General features: G+C 48.4%; 7 protein-coding genes across 7 annotated transcripts; 6 read left to right on the forward strand and 1 right to left on the reverse strand.

Moving 5' to 3' along the window:
* Positions 1-813: 813 nt before the first annotated feature.
* Positions 814-1101, forward strand: N7525_009780 (uncharacterized protein; the record flags this gene model as incomplete). The annotated part of the gene is made up of 1 exon (XM_061214852.1): positions 814-1101. The coding sequence occupies one exon, from the start codon at positions 814-816 to the stop codon at positions 1099-1101; it is 288 nt and encodes a 95-aa protein (XP_061069283.1).
* Positions 1102-2907: 1806 nt separating this feature from the next.
* Positions 2908-3213, forward strand: N7525_009781 (uncharacterized protein; the record flags this gene model as incomplete). Its single annotated transcript, XM_061214853.1, has 1 exon — positions 2908-3213. The coding sequence occupies one exon, from the start codon at positions 2908-2910 to the stop codon at positions 3211-3213; it is 306 nt and encodes a 101-aa protein (XP_061069284.1).
* Positions 3214-5013: 1800 nt separating this feature from the next.
* N7525_009782 (Trichodiene synthase) lies at positions 5014-6183 on the forward strand (the record flags this gene model as incomplete). Its single annotated transcript, XM_061214854.1, has 2 exons — positions 5014-5416; positions 5525-6183. The coding sequence occupies 2 exons, from the start codon at positions 5014-5016 to the stop codon at positions 6181-6183; spliced, it is 1062 nt and encodes a 353-aa protein (XP_061069285.1).
* Positions 6184-6670: 487 nt separating this feature from the next.
* N7525_009783 (uncharacterized protein) lies at positions 6671-8352 on the reverse strand (the record flags this gene model as incomplete). Its single annotated transcript, XM_002563840.2, has 7 exons — positions 6671-6806; positions 6973-7389; positions 7450-7530; positions 7590-7712; positions 7794-7984; positions 8037-8153; positions 8203-8352. 7 exons carry the CDS (start codon positions 8350-8352, stop codon positions 6671-6673), a joined length of 1215 nt encoding a protein of 404 aa, XP_002563886.2.
* A 1461-nt stretch (positions 8353-9813) lies between these two features.
* N7525_009784 (uncharacterized protein) lies at positions 9814-10107 on the forward strand (the record flags this gene model as incomplete). The annotated part of the gene is made up of 1 exon (XM_061214855.1): positions 9814-10107. The coding sequence occupies one exon, from the start codon at positions 9814-9816 to the stop codon at positions 10105-10107; it is 294 nt and encodes a 97-aa protein (XP_061069286.1).
* Positions 10108-11973: 1866 nt separating this feature from the next.
* On the forward strand, positions 11974-13895 carry N7525_009785 (cytochrome P450; the record flags this gene model as incomplete). Its single annotated transcript, XM_061214856.1, has 9 exons — positions 11974-12169; positions 12228-12357; positions 12410-12601; positions 12664-12815; positions 12872-13116; positions 13168-13439; positions 13501-13643; positions 13702-13714; positions 13751-13895. The coding sequence occupies 9 exons, from the start codon at positions 11974-11976 to the stop codon at positions 13893-13895; spliced, it is 1488 nt and encodes a 495-aa protein (XP_061069287.1).
* Positions 13896-15106: 1211 nt separating this feature from the next.
* Positions 15107-16831, forward strand: N7525_009786 (3'-5' exonuclease; the record flags this gene model as incomplete). Its single annotated transcript, XM_002563842.2, has 1 exon — positions 15107-16831. One exon carries the CDS (start codon positions 15107-15109, stop codon positions 16829-16831), a length of 1725 nt encoding a protein of 574 aa, XP_002563888.2.
* Between the last annotated feature and the right edge of the window lie 746 nt (positions 16832-17577).

Genomic DNA, 17577 nt, shown 5'->3' on the forward strand with positions numbered 1-17577 from the left:
ACAATGGATATGGCCTCATTCCCGGAACTGATGCGGGTGTCGAGGGTGAAGGCCTCGATTTGCTGTTGCCTCATGACTTTGTCGAGGGTGTTAGAGGCTCTGCGCACAAACACCCAAGCACCGTGTCTCCCTCCTTACCTCTTCTTCGCATTTCTCTCTTTATCATATTTCTCTCACTTCACATCTCAATGCACCTTTCCCACCGTTGACTATTTTACTTCGACCAACTCTTGACTCCTGAAAGAAGTGCCCATAACCGCACAGTACTCCGACACTATGACCCAGTTCGACGAACGAGAGTGGAGACGGACGCTTCCGATGGAGTACTGCGTGCAGTGCTTTCTCAGTGCTACGACGATGACTTCTGGCACCCGGTGGCCTTTTTCTCTAAGACCATGCAACCCGTAGAGCTGAATTACGAGGTACGGGATAAGGAGCCTCTCGCCATTATCCGTGCGCTACAAGAACGGCGACCAGAACTCGAGGGTCTCGCCCGGAAGGACCGTTTTGAAATCCCCACAGATCATCAGCCCCTCGAATACTTTATGGCCACTCGTCAGATGAACCAGCGGCAAGCTAGGTAGAGTGAATTTCTCTCCCAGTTCCACTTCCTAATCAAGTACCGTCCGGGAAGGAAGAATATCGTTGCCGATGTGCTCTCACGGAAAGAGTCACCTTGTACTGACAACAGCCGACAACTTGCACTCTTACCATCTCACCCTCCTTGCCTATCCCACAATCACATTCTTTCGGTACGCGCTGCATGAATTTAAACTCGAATTATCTCTGAGGCATTGCTAACTGCCATACAGTATGTCTTCTCAGGGGTTACATCGCGACGCGGTCAACAACGGGCCCAAGGCCATGACAGGTGGACCTAATCCTACCTCGGAATCTTCAGAATCTTCACAAAGAGCTCGCTCCCAACAAGACGCGCTAGTAGCGCTCAACGACGTGATCAGGAAATTAATTCTGGAGCAAAACGAAATCGAAAACAAGATGATCCGCCAGCGTGTGGTGCAATTCGAATCTGGTCATAACGATCAAGGCAAGCAGAAAACTTGCCTATATCAAGATCGACACCTGGCAACGGGTGAATGACCGAGCCCACTGTACTGGGAGTCTGTCGATAACAAAGACCACGCAGGGCAGAATTAAGGTCACCGGTCCCCTGCGCATTCCATTTGATGCATTATTCGACAGAGCGCCAACAATTCTTGCGGAAAGATGGGTGCTGAGAGAAACCCCGTGGAAGAGTCAGTCCAGTCAACAAGGCAACGAAAAAGTCTTTCCAACCGGTCCAGACGAAGAGACCTAGTTCGAAGGCGTCAAGTCCTAATCGGATGAAGATGTCGGTCGTGAATTCGATGGCCTCCTTGAATCGAATGATGGGTCAGGAGATACGAAACCTACGTCAGAGACGAGTCTGATTGCAGCGCCCGACTCTCTACCACTGAAGCGAATATCCAAACCCTTCAGGAGGTGTGGGAAAACATGGCAACTGGTTTTGGACTCCCGCCTAAGAAATAGACGACTAGCCTATTAGTACGTCTCTCGTTTTATTCGTTTGGATATTAACAGCTCGTTACTGGCTGGTAGGTATATCGGAGTTAACACCTTCGCTCTCGGGAGGAGCTTTCGACTCAATCGTAATCCTAACTGGATACGAATGGCAGTACAGAGCGTATTTGCAAGAGACGGACAGACGCAGCAATAACTCGCAGATCCCGTGGCTTGATCTAAATATCCAGAAGATCGAGACTTTCCAAGGAAATGAATGTGACTTCGTCATTTTCGATGCGGTACGCACTAAGGGCCTTGGCTTTATGGCAAACTTCCAGCGCTGGCATGTTGCTCTGAGTCGTGCACGATTTGGCCTTTGGTTATGTATTCAGATACTGTTCTTCGAACTGACCCTTTCGCCAAAAATTCGAAGTACATCCAGGGGATGCGGAAATTGCCAGCTTTCAATCCTAGCATACAGTTCTAGGCGCTGTATCCGAGTGCCAAAATTCCTTTTCGAAATGCGAGGCGTATAATCCTTGATTAAACCAATACAGGCAGGGGAAGGGATTATTTTCCTTCGTATAAGTTTTTATAGTGATATGGTGATATGACCACCGACACACCCCAATTTTCTTTTCCACTGGTGATTACGTTTACCTACGTCTCGCTCAGGGAGCCGACCCGGGTTACGTGCTCCCCTCACGAGACATCACTCGTAAGCTCACACACCGCCACGTCAAGTGCCGTGTTCTCGAGCGAGTGGGACGCCTGGCATACCGCCTCCAGTTGCCACCAGAACTCGCCGGTGCTCACCCAGTGGTCTCAGTGCAGCACCTCGAGCGAGCACCGCCCGAAGGCGATATGACCTCCGCCGAACCACCATCCACATATGACTCCCGCTTCCCGGACGACACCGACCGTGCCGACGTCGACGCAGTTCTCGATATGCGCTACCGTGGTCGCGGCCGCGGTCGTCGCAAACAATACCTAGTTCGCTGGTCAGCACTAGGCAATGAACATCTCGAATGGCTTGACGAGGACAACCTCGTCGGTGCTGAAGAGAAGGTATTGGAGTACCTCCAGAACGTCCTACAATTTCTCAACAGGATCCATCTGAACTGCTCTGCGTATAAGCCCAAAAAAGCACCTTGTCTCCCTCCCTATCTCTTCTTTCGCATGTCTCTCTTCTTCATATTTCTCTCACTTCCACATCTCATGCACTCAACTTCGAACCATCATTTTCTTTCACTCTGACCTTATTTCAACAAACTCTCCTTCATATTCCACGTAACCTATCATATCTAACAAGACTCGTTCAACCTCACAATCTCATCCCCTCGGTGCGTTCCGCGAGCTTTAGATGGAAACTGGTTCTAAAGCATGGCTAACTGCAGTACAGAAATGTCTTTCCCGGGATTTCCTCGCGACCTGGTCGATGACGACCCCAAGGTCTCCACCGGTGGGCCCAAGCCTACCGCGGACTCTTCCCAACGAGCCAAATCGCAACGAGACGCGCTCGTGACGCTCAACAACGTGATTAGAAAGCTAATCCTGGAACGAAGCAACATCGAGAACGAGATAGTTCGCCAGCGTGCGGTGCTCGCTGACCAGGTTGCACGTCTCTCCACCACCGACGAAAATATCGAGTGCCTCCAGAAAGTATGGGAAGATATGGCAGCCGGCTTCGGATTGCAGTCCAAGAGATAAGCGACTAGCCTGTCAGTGCGCATTTCCTTGTGCTTCATTCTGGGTTATCAAGAACTTGGTTCTGACAGATAACTATAGACTCCCCTTCGAGCTCAGTCTCTAAAACATGGTCCGCCCAAGATATGTTCAACTATCGCCAAAGCGCGTAGTAGTGAGAGCCCAGCGATTCGAGTTTTTTTTCTGGCTTGTCTTCCTTCCCTCTGTAGTCCGTACACTCCGTAGCGAGGAGGCTGCTATTCGACGGATCTATCCGAGCTTGTTCGACTACAGGCTATGATGATCCTTTGTCATTGATCGTGCGGGATAACAACATAGGCAATCTCGTATTCTACTCTTATTCAGTCCAATCTGTCAGCTTCGGATCAATGCCGTATCCGTCTAAGGCATCGCCCGCCCTCTAATCCAGTCACCGACCAGCCGAAAACTGCGGCTATTGTAGCACACCTAGCTCTGTGGCACCTACGACAAGCTGAAGCATGACGAGATGTCCTAATATCTTTCGACGATGCCATTGCACACATAGTATTAGCGTGCGGCCGCATCGAGCAGAACATTATTCGATATAGCGGAGTCCTCAACAGCGACATATCGCTCCTTGCCGCCATAAGCGCCCAAATCTAGTGTCTTCAGGTGGTGTGGACGATATGGTGGCCACATCTGGGTTCAGGGGGAAAGGCTACGCGATCATTTGTCCAACATGGGCCGGGGACTGTCAGAAAATGACTGGAATACATACTTCGAAATGTAAATTCAGTTACTCCATCTAACAGACCTTCGCTGGCACGTGTGTTGCACAGCATAGAGATTTCCCCTCACTGGGTTTATATATGCCCTTAGATGTCAGTGCATTGCATCGAGTGCTACATAGGTAGCTATGCATGTCGGGAGTGGCATGTTCCCAATCTGGAATAAACTTCTACAAAAGTTTAGCTTAGCCCACTTTTGTAGAGTCTCTTTGTAGTATTACTCGACGTCATATTCTAAACAAGTTACCTAGACGTCTTCCTAATATATGCGAGAGATTCTAGATATAGAATGCACTACATAACACTAAGTGTCTTCGTATCGATATAAAGTTCCGTAGCTGCAAATGTAGTGCCACAATGAAGGCCGGGGGTTATTTAGACTTCCAGATCTTTAATAACCTTCGTCACAGTGCATATAATGGCCAGCGGTATACAATATTTCTTTTTTTTTCCTCTAGAGAAATAAATGGTGACAGAATTTTGACTAGTTATACCTTTTAATTGTTAGCTTCATTAAATGGATTTTTTCTTTAACCTTGGCATGCAGGTTTGACCGTGCATTTAAAGTGATACACTATAAGAAGTTATAGGTTAAGAAAGTTAATGTCAGAATAGACCCTGTCAAGCACTTAAGAATACAATAGCTAGCGGAGCCATTAGCAAGACTATATTTCGCATGGTGCATGAATTAGTTGTCATCTAATCCGCAAGGCTCAATCAGGATAATATTTTACCACCGGAAAATACACATAGAAGAGCCGCCTGCATGTGCACGAATATGTTGGTGACACACTTCACTGGCTAAAACCATAATCCTTTTACGCTAAGTTTTACGTGTTGATCTCGTATAGAAATGCACGTACATGTATGTACCTATGCTCAAGAAACCACACCACGAGTTCACTTGAACACAGATACAAAAGGCCGAAGTTCCCATTCAAATCTATAACTTGTACACAGACGTTGACATCTTTTATGAAAAGTATTTCATAGATACTTCTGCTTATTCTACGCAAGCACGATTCGCCTTCACAGTCCCACTACTCTTGGAATCATGGACAATGTCAATGATAACTCTCCTTTTATTGAACATTTCATTGACACCATTGTCAAATTCCTCGATGATGTTCAATATAATGAGCCTCACCACTCTCTAGCTCCCGAGCCCAGAGCAAACTTCGAATCCATCTACGAGGAGTCGCTCCGCTTCTTCACTCAGCCAACTATACAAGAGCAGCTCTCCCTAAGGTACGACGTGATCACAAAAGCCACGCGCACGACCTCAAGGTTGACCTTGTATTGCTGGCCGAACATCCCACGAAAAGTAATGGCCCAGATAGCCATCCACTTCACCGAACTTCACATTATGGATGACTCGCCGAAAGATTACCACGCAGATATGGCAACATTCTTCTCTGATCTACTCGACGGCAACGAACAGAAAGTCCCTTACTGGCGTGTGACGCTAGGCCAAATCCCGAATCTACTGTGCCATTTCGAACCCTACACCCAATACAACATCTTCCGCTCAATAATAGACTACTACCAGAGCTGCTAGATTGAAGCGCGCGAGTTCAACGGCTATCGAGGCTCGGACCGGTACCCGACAGAACTGCGACGTCTAGGACAGCTAGGCGCATGCATGGGGTCATTTATATTTCCTCGGACGATGTCAGATGAAGCCGGGCAATTCGAGGATATCACGTCGGCAATCGTGCACACAGAGCCAGTCGGGGCGTTGGTTAACGACCTGTTCTCCTTCTACAAGGAAGGCGTCGTTGCGGATGTCTACGGAACTGCAGAACGCAACAATCTGGTGATGAATGTCTGCCACGTGAAAGGACTTTCAATCAAGGAGGGCTTTGATGAGATAGCAGCGGACGCGATACGGGCGGTGCATAAAGCCCAAGAGGTGTTTGACGGCTCGCATTCGGTAGTTGCGGAAGATGGAATACACGCGTTCATTCGTGGCTATATCCGGTGGCATTTCTGTGATCAACGGTATCGGATGGGGGAGCTGTATGATGCAAGCTATAGATTTGAGAATGGGAGGCGATTTCGAGAATATTGTGATATGGCGTGGAATGCGGGTGGAGTATCCATGGACCAACCGATGTTCGAAGCTGTTGAGAAACGAGTCTCCACGAGACGTCAATCGAAAGGGTCATTGCTAGGAAGTATATTTGGTCGAGTCTGGGGATGGTTTGGATTATCGCTCCACTAGATACTTCTGATATTTCTCCATTTTGGTCTTATGATTCCACTATCCCTTGGAGAGGTGGATTTGGCCTGCTCCGATGTGGTTTTCTCCTACGAGGTTTTCCCACTCCCTTGCGTGAATGCGGGAGCAACCATATATAAAAGGCTGGTTCTTTGCTGCAGTCAGAAATCTTGACGGCTTGACCCCCACCCATCGGCCCCCGATGTGATCCCCCTCCTTATTTGCCTTATGACAAAGGCCGATGAGTCATTTGCTCGCTAGCTGTTGCAATATCCCAAGACACGGTCCAGAAAAATGCGGTCTTTCAAAGAATCTTAAAGTAGTTTCAAGATTCCAAGGTTAGATAATAGAGTTAGTCACCCATGGATAAAAACCTCGGGAGCCTGGAGGGGTGCGGGTCTAATCAGTCAGGCCGTTACTCCGTGTCTACGGAGTACATATGTTGTACCTGGCCCTCCAGCCCTCCAGGGCTAGAGGTACACCTAACTAATTACCTAAGAGCACCTGGGAAATTAACTGCTAGTCCAAACTTAGAAAGATCATCACGACGATCAGAACGTCCGATTGTCCAGCGGCCCAGCGGTATGTCTATTTTGGCCTGGTCTCCGCTGGGGAGCACACTAGCACTATAGTGCAGTTAGCTTCTCCTCTTTTCTTGTCCTTCCTTTTCCCCGAATCAGCAGTCAGACATTATCAATACATTATATTACGCTCTATTCTGTAGCTTTCTCTCTAAGAATTATGTATATGGAGCATAGAACCAACCTCTAGGCCCAGTAAGCCTAGTTATACGCCACAATAACCTGCCGGCTGACCATAATATCAGCTTCACCGGGCCGTTGGCCATTGTCAAGAATCTCCTTCTGGCTGTCTCCATCGCTCACACTTCCCCGTCGGTTGTGGTCAATCACCGAGGTAGTGGTCGTATGGTTGGTGCCCTTCCCGATTTCGGGGAGCTCGTAGTTCCGTGAGGCATTTGCCTTGCCAGTGCCGTACCCGGGCGACCGGTTGTAATTCTTGTAGTCCGAGGTCTTGCGATCGCGGAGGATGCGGAATAGCGGGCGGAGGGTTGCCACATTACCAACGATCATGCCGATGCTATTTTCTGCGAATCCCCAGATGACCACGTCCGCAACTCCGTGGAGGTAGTCGACTTGGTTCGTCAGGGCAACAGTGTACTTTAGTCGCACGCATGCTGATAGCGATGCCCTGCAAAGATCGAAAGTTAGCTATATGGAAAAATAAATACGAGGATGCAAAACCACGCACAAGACACCGAGGCCCATCAGGCCAATGATTGAGATTTTGGTGTTGCGGTTGATCTGTACATTCCAAAGCAATGGAATCGGCCTATCAATGCGGTCAGTGTTTTTGTCTTTCGTGAAAATAGATGGGATTTAGGTCCGTACAGGAAAGCTGTCACCCAGTCAGTAAGGATGTTGACAGCCGTGCATGCGTAGTACACATCAGCAAGGACGTAAGCGGGCTGGCAATGGCCTCCATTCTTAAGTGCTGCTTCGTCCCAGGCGGCTCTGCAGCGTGGTCAGCATCTGGCTCTTTGCGGAGATAGGCGATAGTCCTTGCGGGGAAGCTTACTCCACGGGGAAGCTTACTCCACGGGGATGCAATTGATCAGAATGAAGATCAGAGCAATGATGTTCATAAGCACGAACATAGCGATGACCACATATTGTGCATAGAGGTACGCCTTGCGCCCCTGTGCCACTCGAATCAGCATCCAACTGATGCTGAGCTTAATCGGGATGATAGCAGCACAGTAGCCAACTTCGAAGATAAGAAAGAACTTGTTGGTCCATTAGTGCTATGTCCGTCAATTTGACAAAGGTTGCGCCCACCTTCTTTCCTTCCACCGAGTACTTTTCGTTGCCAGGCTTTGCAAGTGTCGAATTATGGGCGCCAATCCCATTGAAGGCTCCTCCAAGGCATCCTGAGACAAGCACAGCAAATGGTACCTATCGCGTGTTAGTCAAGCCATAAGAAATTTTCTTGCGTGGTACGAACAAGTGCTATTGTCATAATCCAATCTTCTATTCCCCATGACTTGCGGGTCAGTCTGCAGTAAACCCGCAAGCCGTAGGTAATGAAGGCCACTATCGTCAACATGATAGTGCTGCCCGCTAGGGACGGGGCCGCATCGGCATAGACAACCATGGCGTCAAGGTCGCAAAATTAGAGTCAAGTGGTGGCTTATGAAATCTTTTGAGGCTCGAATGTGGAAATTTCGGATGGGGTAGCAGGTATATAACAAAAAAAGACCCTAGCAATGCTCCGTACTGTAGTAATTTAATACCCAGTCCACGGGTGGATATAGACTCCGGTCTAACCCTATGCCAAGGCTAGATTTTGCCGATACCAGGGCATCGGGTCCCGGCTCTTGTTTTGCAAGATGTCTTGGAAGTCTTGGAAGCCTTGGAAGCCTTGGAAAAACTTTGCTGGGCGCTAACAAAGACCTATTTTAGTGCATCTTTTCGGCACATAGGGATTGTCCCAAGATATAACCGATATGACTGGACCAGGCAAAACCACCTTCTAGGATCTAGAATGACGTGCAGAGGTCCCATAATATTCATGAATCAACACTACCCCTATTTCCTTCGCCCCATAAATCGGAAACCATTTTGGCGAGTCATGTCCCTTTGATTTGAGTAGCGCTTGCGTCTATGTAGCCACTTAATTTCCGACCACCTAGACCACTATTTAGCTGCTCATCGATTTTCTAGACCAAATACACGTATTTATTTATATAATACAGCACTGTTTCCCTACGCTGATTACTTGTTCTGCATTTCTGAAGATGTCCCATCGATGAGAATTGCAGGATCCCGACAATCAAAAATGATAGAAAGAATCTCAATTACTTGCCCGTATATTTTTCACTTTCAAGGTCTGCTGGGGGAAATTACAATAGGTAAGATGGCTTGCCACAGTTTTGTGTTCAATAAATAGCTGGACTCCCAGAAGGGAATTAGGACCGACTTCACCTACGCTGATAGGCTCTAGGGCTGTTCACCTGGGCCCTCATCGAAGGGTCTGTGCCAGGACGGTGGGCCGGACGCCTACGACCGTTCAGGCGACGATGTGGGGAACCAGTTGACGATTGACTGGGCAAAGCGTTCGTCTTCCCGGTGAACCCATATTCCATGCCAAAACACATAGAAAGACCTCAGTAAATTGGGAGGAAAATATAGGCTTCTCTCTTTCGGCGAGCATGAGAATATCGTATGCAAATACTGAGCCAATCCTCATCGCTTTCATTGCCCAAAATACCAAATATCTCCTGATACTCGTGCCAATTGAGTGGGGCAAATTAATTGGAACTAAGATCTTCAAACCTGATGCTTCGGGAAAAGTAAGCCCCCTTGGCTCTTAAATCTCTGTTGGCAAAGTGGGATAATCCCCTTTTAGGGATTGGACTTGACCTTGGCGCCCGGGGAGGAATTTTCTTATTATGGAATCTACCATAACTAGTAATTTAGCTATGTTAATCTCCGCCACCCCGCCTTCGGCTATGCACTTTCGCAGTACGAGACGTCTTTGCCTAACAGGATCGCCATTCTCGCTATAGCCTATTCGGACCACAGTTGCGAGGCGAAATGGCAGTGCTCCGCCACAATGGAATATTTCTGGGGTGCGCTGTGTCACTTATCAGAAGACCCAAGCTTGCAGATTATCAGCAGTAGGGCGGAAGCGCGGAGAAAAGGTCGCTTCGTTCGCCATGTGGTGCGGAAAAGGCTTGTGGCTTCGCTTGGCTTGGCTTGGCTTGGCACGACTGGGCGCAACATGAATTCAACGATCTCCACGGAGTTCTTCCTACGAGATCGACATATGGCTGAAAATACGGTCGCCGAGCGATTGGGTCTAGGTACACGTTCTGCGAAGCACGACAAGTCTCATGTCTCGTTATAGTCACTTTTTGGCTATGTAGACATCCCTCTTTACCAGCAGTTCGACTACCATCCGCCGCAACGACCTTCGCTCCAAGCCTCCAGCTCTCCAGCTCTCCAGCTCTCCAGCTCTCCAGCTCCATAAAGAAAAGGAGTCACGCCCACATCCCTCCTATGTACTCAGCTCTAGCCCGGACCAGACCTGATCCTCATCTCCGCCCGCCCAGCACCGCAATATTCGAAACCTCCACAATCAGTATCCATAACAAACCCTATCTGAGTCCATAGTCATGTGCAGTCGATGACCCCATGATTGTGTAGTGCTTAAACACCACCCCGATAACCCACTTTAACTCCTTTCTAAGTACTGGGGTTCTTGTCTCAAATCCTATGCCATTTACATTATCCTTCCACATATCCTGAAATCGCCTAAGGCGACTTCGACGCCTTGCAAACGCTACCATTGCAACTGGGTCACCATTATCAGCAGCGTAGTGTCTTCGTAGTCTTATGAACAGATATCACAGGCCAGAGTACGTCGATCGCAAGCCAAGAGCAGCGATCAGCGCTATTAGGATCCAGGCTCTTATCATAGACACAAGCATAGAGACTCTATGGGCAGGATCGTCTGTTTATTCGCTCACCGATGGCGCAACCAAGTTGCTATAGTGGTTTCATTTATGCAACAAAATCGATACCGGCGTTTCCATCTTCCACGACATACGTGGGTCAAAATTATCACACACAAGGTTTACCAACCCCCTATCAATTGTAATAAAAAGGCAAAATGTGGCACAGCCATCGCCCACGGAGAACGTCAGCCATCAATCTCCATCGCTCTCCCTATTGCACTGCCCAAGTTCACTCTCAACCCGGCCCGCCGCCGACAATCACCTTAGCAGCAGTTTCACACTACAATGAACTCCAATGAATCTGTCCCCCCCCCTTATTCAAGTAAGGTGAGGTATTCGCCTAGTGGCAGGTTAGAAGAAAGTCGGAGGCGATGGCACGCCCAGGCGAGCGGGCTTCGCTGGGAGAGGTAACCAGGGAGTCTACTGCCTAAAGGCAGATGTGGATTTTGAGGTGATATAACCGCGTGCCTTCTATCATATTCAAGGGCATAAAATGGGTGCAACACTCATAGTATCATCACCATTCACCACATCCATGCACACAATCGGCTACGGACAAAGTGAAGAGCAAATATATCGAGGACTGTGGTCGACGATTCCCTTATTTCGAGTATTTCAGTTTTATCTCTATTCATCTATTTTCTACATGTTCCACATGAGCGAACCCATGTTTCACATGTAACATCTATCGGAGCGAATGAACTGCCCAGGTGTCCAGGTGGGCTTGATGTCTAGGCTAAGCATTTTCGGTCGCCGAATTACCGTAAATTAGCATTATAGTATAATAATCTATATATAAGCTACTATAACCATTTCTATATTGGATGTACTGAGTGTAAGCACTCCGGTCGTCGCGATTCAACGGTAGAATGATGAACGACACGGAGGCTACAATCCGCAAGGATTTTGCAAAACCATCAAAAAATAAGTCTCAAGACCCAATCAGAGAGATTGTATATATACAGAGTAGCATTGGTGCGAAACGACCACATGAATATGCACGTACATCCCGCCCCCTCCTACGTGCAGATTACCGGCCTATCGTAGAGTTATAGATGCTGGACCAAATGCATACATTCTGCAACATTACCCGTAGGTTTTCCAAGACCAATCAATGTTTACTATTTATATTGTAGGTACTTGTGTGAAGATAACCCCTCTTCAAGGCTTTAAAAACCAGGTGTGTCCAGCGAAGCACGTACACCCCTCACTTACCATCGTCTTTCGGAGATTTATCTTTAACATCGATTGTCGTCATGTTGTTAACGCTGTGGTTTGGTTCTCTCATTGTTCTTGGCCTTTGGATTGTTACTACAGTCTGTGGCCGCAAGAGATATCCGCTGCCTCTTCCTCCCGGTCCTAAACAGAAACCCATAATTGGAAATCTGAAGGATCTTCCAACCCCAGATCAACAAGATTGGATGCACTGGCTAAAACATAAAGAGCTATATGGTAGGAATCAGTTCCTGTGGGACATACCAACTTGGGATGTTGACCATACCTAAATCAGGACCCATTAGCTCACTCACTGTGCTGGGGAAACATGTTATCGTCCTTAACTATGCTAATTTGGCGGTGCAGCTACTAGAAAAGCGTTCCGCTATACACTCAGGGCGTCCAGAAAATATGTTTGTTGACATGTCAGTGGAAGGCATTGTGTAGATGACACTAGTGTGTGACTGATATCACCAGGTCGGGTTGGCAATATGTTCTTGGGGCGCTCAGAAACCCAGATCACGTAAGAAAGACACGGAAACACCTGTATCAAGAGATCGGTTCAAAGAATTCCGTTTCCCGCTTCAACGATGTTCAGACAACGGAGGTCGGTCGTTTCCTGTTGAGGGTGTTGGATGAGCCAGACAAGCTCAATCAGCACATACGGAAGTGAGTCAATCCCCCTATTTGGAGCATAGTATGCTCGTATTCAAGGCCTAATTTGCGAGCAGAGACGCTGGAGCGATCGTTTTGAAAATTGGTTATGGGTATACCATTGAACCACATGCTCAGGACCCTCTGGTGGATCTGGCCGACAAGGCGATGGAGGACTTTTCATATGCCTTGCTTCCAGCAACATGGGCGGTGGAGTTTATTCCGATACGTAAGCAACGAGGCAGTCGTGGATCTTGGATGAATGTTATCTAACCCTCTGGCTAGTGAAATATCTCCCGGCCTGGTTCCCTGGGGCACGATTCGTGAAGATCTCGCAGACCTACAAGTCGAGAGCACAAGCCTTCAGTGACGTTCCGTACGCGTTCACCAAGCAGGAGATAAGTAACGGTCGCTTTGTGCCGTCTTTCTTGTCCAATCTTCTTCGAGACAATCCTGTCGACCCTGGAACCGAAGAAGAGGATATCATCAAGTGGTCAGCCGGGTCTTTATACGCCGGGGGTGCAGATACAGTGAGGGAAAAGCCAGACTTGCGCGCATTATGTTAGGCTAACAGAAAGTAGACTGTCTCGTCGATTGCGAGTTTCTTCCTCGCCATGGCCCTTTTCCCGGAGGCGCAACACAAGGCTCAGCAGGAACTCGACACAGTGCTCGGGAGTAACCAACTACCCCAATTCCGAGATCGAGAAAACCTTCCCTATATAGATGCACTAGTTAAGGAGGTTCTCCGCTGGCATCCAGTTGTACCGATGAGTGTAGCGCACACGTCCACACAGGATGATACATGCGAGGGGTACTTCATCCCCAAGGGGTCATCCGTTCTTGCAAACATCTGGTGAGTTTCTCTTATCCGTTCCAGGAGACAGCAGTTCCTGATACAGGTTTCAATATCCTAGGGCATTTACGCACGATCCAATCGTCTATCATGACCCAATGACCTTCAACCCCGAGCGCTTTTTGACTTCCCCCGATGGCAAACTCCCAGAGCGCGATCCTCACATGCTAGTATTCGGGTTCGGTCGTCGAGCCTGCCCTGGGCGTACTCTAGCAGATGCGAACGTCTTCCTCACTGTTGCACAGGCCCTGGCTGTCTTCAGTATCTCGAAACCGGTACAAAACGGCGTTACCCAGGATATCCCACTAAAGTTCCTCCCCCGGGGTCATTAGCCATCCGGCTCCATTCAAGGTGTCGGTCCGGCCGCGAAGCGCGACGCACGAGCAACTCATCCGAGAACTCGAACAGCATTATCCTTGGGAGAAGAGCGACGCTGAATCCCTCCCGAGTGTATAGATGACGATCCATATATACTCGAATGACGGCTGATTACCCTATCTGGTTATGTGGGTGCGAGAAGCTCTCAATGACAATTGCTTGAATCCCAGAAATATATATCAGCCGTCTCAGCTCTCAACTCCAGCGTTCATCTTGTTGCACTGAGGCATTGCTTGCTCCGGCGATTTGGCAGACCTCTATTTGCCCCTTTGAAGCCTTTATTTCTCTTTTCATGAAACTATATGGATGGCTTCATGGCAGTGATAGTACTCTCCGTCATTGATATTCTCGTCGCATCTTGCTTCCTCTCCCAGGTGGAAGCTCCATGTATGACATCTCAACAATTTATTGAATACATATAAAGGACAAAATCTGAGTTTTCACCGACTCTAGAATTGTATAAGAATTGTATATGATAGTTCTTTCTTTTTTATGCAGTCACAAGTAGCTCGAATGTACGGAATCGATGCTGCCGTGAATCAAAGCCGGGAGACATCTGGGAAGACAGATTGATAGGTGGCTCGAATGGAGCTGAGCGGTATATATCGGCATGAATCATGAAGAAGGACTCTTGTATGCGGAGTCGGTGAGTCCTCCGGTCAATGTTCGGGAGTCGAAAGTCCGCCGATTCTACTTCAGGAAGGCAGGAAACAGACCTCCAGGCTGCGGATTCCCTCATGCTGGACTTTGACCTATGCGATCTTTTATCCGTGTTTGATGAGCAGTAAAGGAATATACGCTGTGTATTCACCGGAACAAGCATTGGTTGTCCATGTGAATTGCTTCAGCTCTTTGTGCTCGTGCTTGTTACTGGAGAAACTCTTCTCGTGCGCTGTGATTGGTCCGAATGTCTTTGTTGGCCTGGTATTTCAGGCATATTTAAGGCCCCATTCCAGCGCGGTAGAGTTGGGCAGAATCTCGGCTTGGCCAATTTCCTCCCTCTTGAGACCAATTATCGATTCACTCTACGGTTTTGTCTGGACCAGGTCGAGTTGAACAAGTAAATCTCGTTCCTAAAGACTGTCTCTTCGACTACATATTTCTGGCTCATTGACCCCTAGGCTCCCGCGCCCGGTGACCGAAGTGCAACGCCTACCAATTCCTGTCCCCCACGTTTGGGCTCGATTAGGCAGGACGTACACATATTCCAAGGTTGCCCCTTCAGTAGCTGTCCGAGCATTCAAGTTGACAAAGTTCAAATACGGCTCGTCGATTTTCTTTCGACTATAATGACTTCACCCACAGTCGCTGACAAGTTATTTGTCTGTCCTGGATGTCAGAAAGGTGGCTTCAAAAGCATTGGTGCCGTCAAGGCTCATTTTGAGTCCAAAGGTCACAAACTTGCTTGCGATCCATGCGACAAACCCTTTGGGAATATAACGGCGTTACTCAAGCACTCCCAGAAGCATGAAAAGCCCTCGGATGGTTCCGATCTCAAGTCTCTCAAGTCAGCAAAACCAGCGCCAAAGAGCACGAAGCAAGAAAAGTTCGAGGCTCCTTCCGAGTCATTTGTCAAGCCTTCTAAATTAGCCCCAAAGCCTGTGAAGTCTGGGAAGTTACCGGATCTGTCTGAGTCTTTTGTCAAGCCTGCAAAGCCACCAAAGACCACAAAGCATGAAAGGTCACAGGATCGTTCCGAGCCCCTGTCCACCAACCTTACCCACTCCATTACGAAGAAAAAGAAGCCTGAGAAGCCCCAAGATTTGTCTGAGTCTTTGTCTGCCAAACCTGTGAAACCCACTCCAAAGAAAACAAAGCTCGAGAAGTCCCTAGACCGCTCCGATATCTTGCCCGCCAAGCCTGTGAAACCAGCTCAGAAGCGCACACCAAATCAGGCACCAGTACCTGCTCCATTGAGGGCAGAGGGTGTTGAGGACCCTTGGAACAAGACCTCTGAAGAACCGAACCTCTCTTCATCTGCCATTCAAAACGTCAATTACCATGCTGTCCTCGAGCCCCTCGAGCAAAACTTGATCTTTCGCTACTTGTCGGCACGATGTCACTCGGACACGCGTCTGGTCTCACGAGGCTTCACCTTTAGGGCTGGCTTGGCAGATGTCGGCAGACGGCCGTCCAAGAAGCCCCCTCCGAAGACAGGACATTTCCGCCAAGTTCCTCGGTCCTCTGACGGCTTGCCAAAAAGGAGAGCAATTGTCCTTGACTGTGAGATGGTGCAGGTCGAAGGAGGGCGTCGGGAGCTTGCTTTCTTGAGCGCGATTGACTTTTTGACTGGCGAGGTTCTCATCGACAATTATGTGCAACCGAAATTGAGGGTCGTGAATTGGGATTCTCGATTCAGCGGCGTGACCCCCGGTGCCATGAACAAGGCTGTCAAGAAAGGGACGGCGTTGTTTGGCTGGGAAGGAGCGCGCTCGAAATTATGGGAGTTCATGGATAGCGAGACTGTCCTCGTTGGTCATTCTCTCAACAATGATCTTGATGTATTGGGTATCATCCACTGGAATATTGTCGACTCCTCCATCATTACCAGCGAAGCGGTGTTTTATACTGTTCATGCCCGTGAACCACTCAACCGCACATGGAGTCTGAAGACTCTTACCAACGAATTGGTCAATTATGATATCCAAGTCGGGAAACAGGGCCACAGTGCGCTGGAAGATGCACATGCTACACGGGATATTGTGATCTGGTGTTTGAGATATCCCGAACACCTGAAGGTGTGGGCGGACAATTCCCGGGATCAAGAAGAGCAGCGCGCGTACGAGAGGGAGTTGAAGAGGACGACAGAAGAGGAGGTGAAAGAGCAAAAGAGAAAACATGATATGGAGATAAAGATCCAGATGTTATCCCGTGGCGTTACTGGCTTGGATGTTCATGACATTGGCCTGTCTGATGACGATGCTAATGAGCTTGATTATTCTTTTGTCGGCCATGATGGTGATGTTGAATACGAACCGATAACTATTGAAGCGGCCGCGGCTTCATTCTTCTGATACTCCCATGTCTATAATTATCTGTTAATTACGGTGTTATGTGACAATTCAATTACAATTGTTCAGTTGTGCAATCATTGAATTATTCACTGTTGCTCTCTTTGTCTTATCATTCGACAAGGGATATGCCCCCCAAATACAGGAGGGAGTTCTGTTCGCAAAATCGACGCCACTCAAGTTCGAAAAGTTCATGGGCATTAACAAGGCACTACTTTACAATTTACAATCTGGAGCCAATCTTATACACACAGTGACCACTGTCCTCGTCGACACAGCCTATGTCTCCCCAGCAATACTAAGAGAGGACTATATCGTCGGATGACTCACCAGGTATTGAAAGTGACAAAACCAGACTTGCATGCTAGCCAAAAGACTTGAGACGCTTTCCATCGCTCATCAGACCGTGGTTTCTAAGAACAAGCCGAAGCACCCTCCTGATATCGACCAGTGTTGGTACTACGAGAACAAGCAGAGTGGAAAGACTGTATTGAAGTCTAACAGAAGACTGGGGGAGGAAGGGAGAGGAAGGAGGTAAACAAGCAGGTATTACTAGCCTGCAGCCATCCAGATCACGTGACCGGGATCCAACAACCGGTCTATCACTTAGCCCTAGCAAAGTCTATAATAGGATCTTTGCGCTGCTCACACGCTTTCTTCGGAGATAGTACTTGATGCAGGTCTCGGCTCGGGTCCGTCCAGTGAATAGCGTCCCCAGTAGGGGTATTTGCGATGCAGTTTGCTCCTAG

Source organism: Penicillium rubens (assembly GCF_028828025.1).
Source record: "Penicillium rubens strain IBT 27055 chromosome Unknown utg000003l_segment0_segment0, whole genome shotgun sequence".
NCBI classification, from domain to species: Eukaryota; Fungi; Ascomycota; class Eurotiomycetes; order Eurotiales; family Aspergillaceae; genus Penicillium; species Penicillium rubens.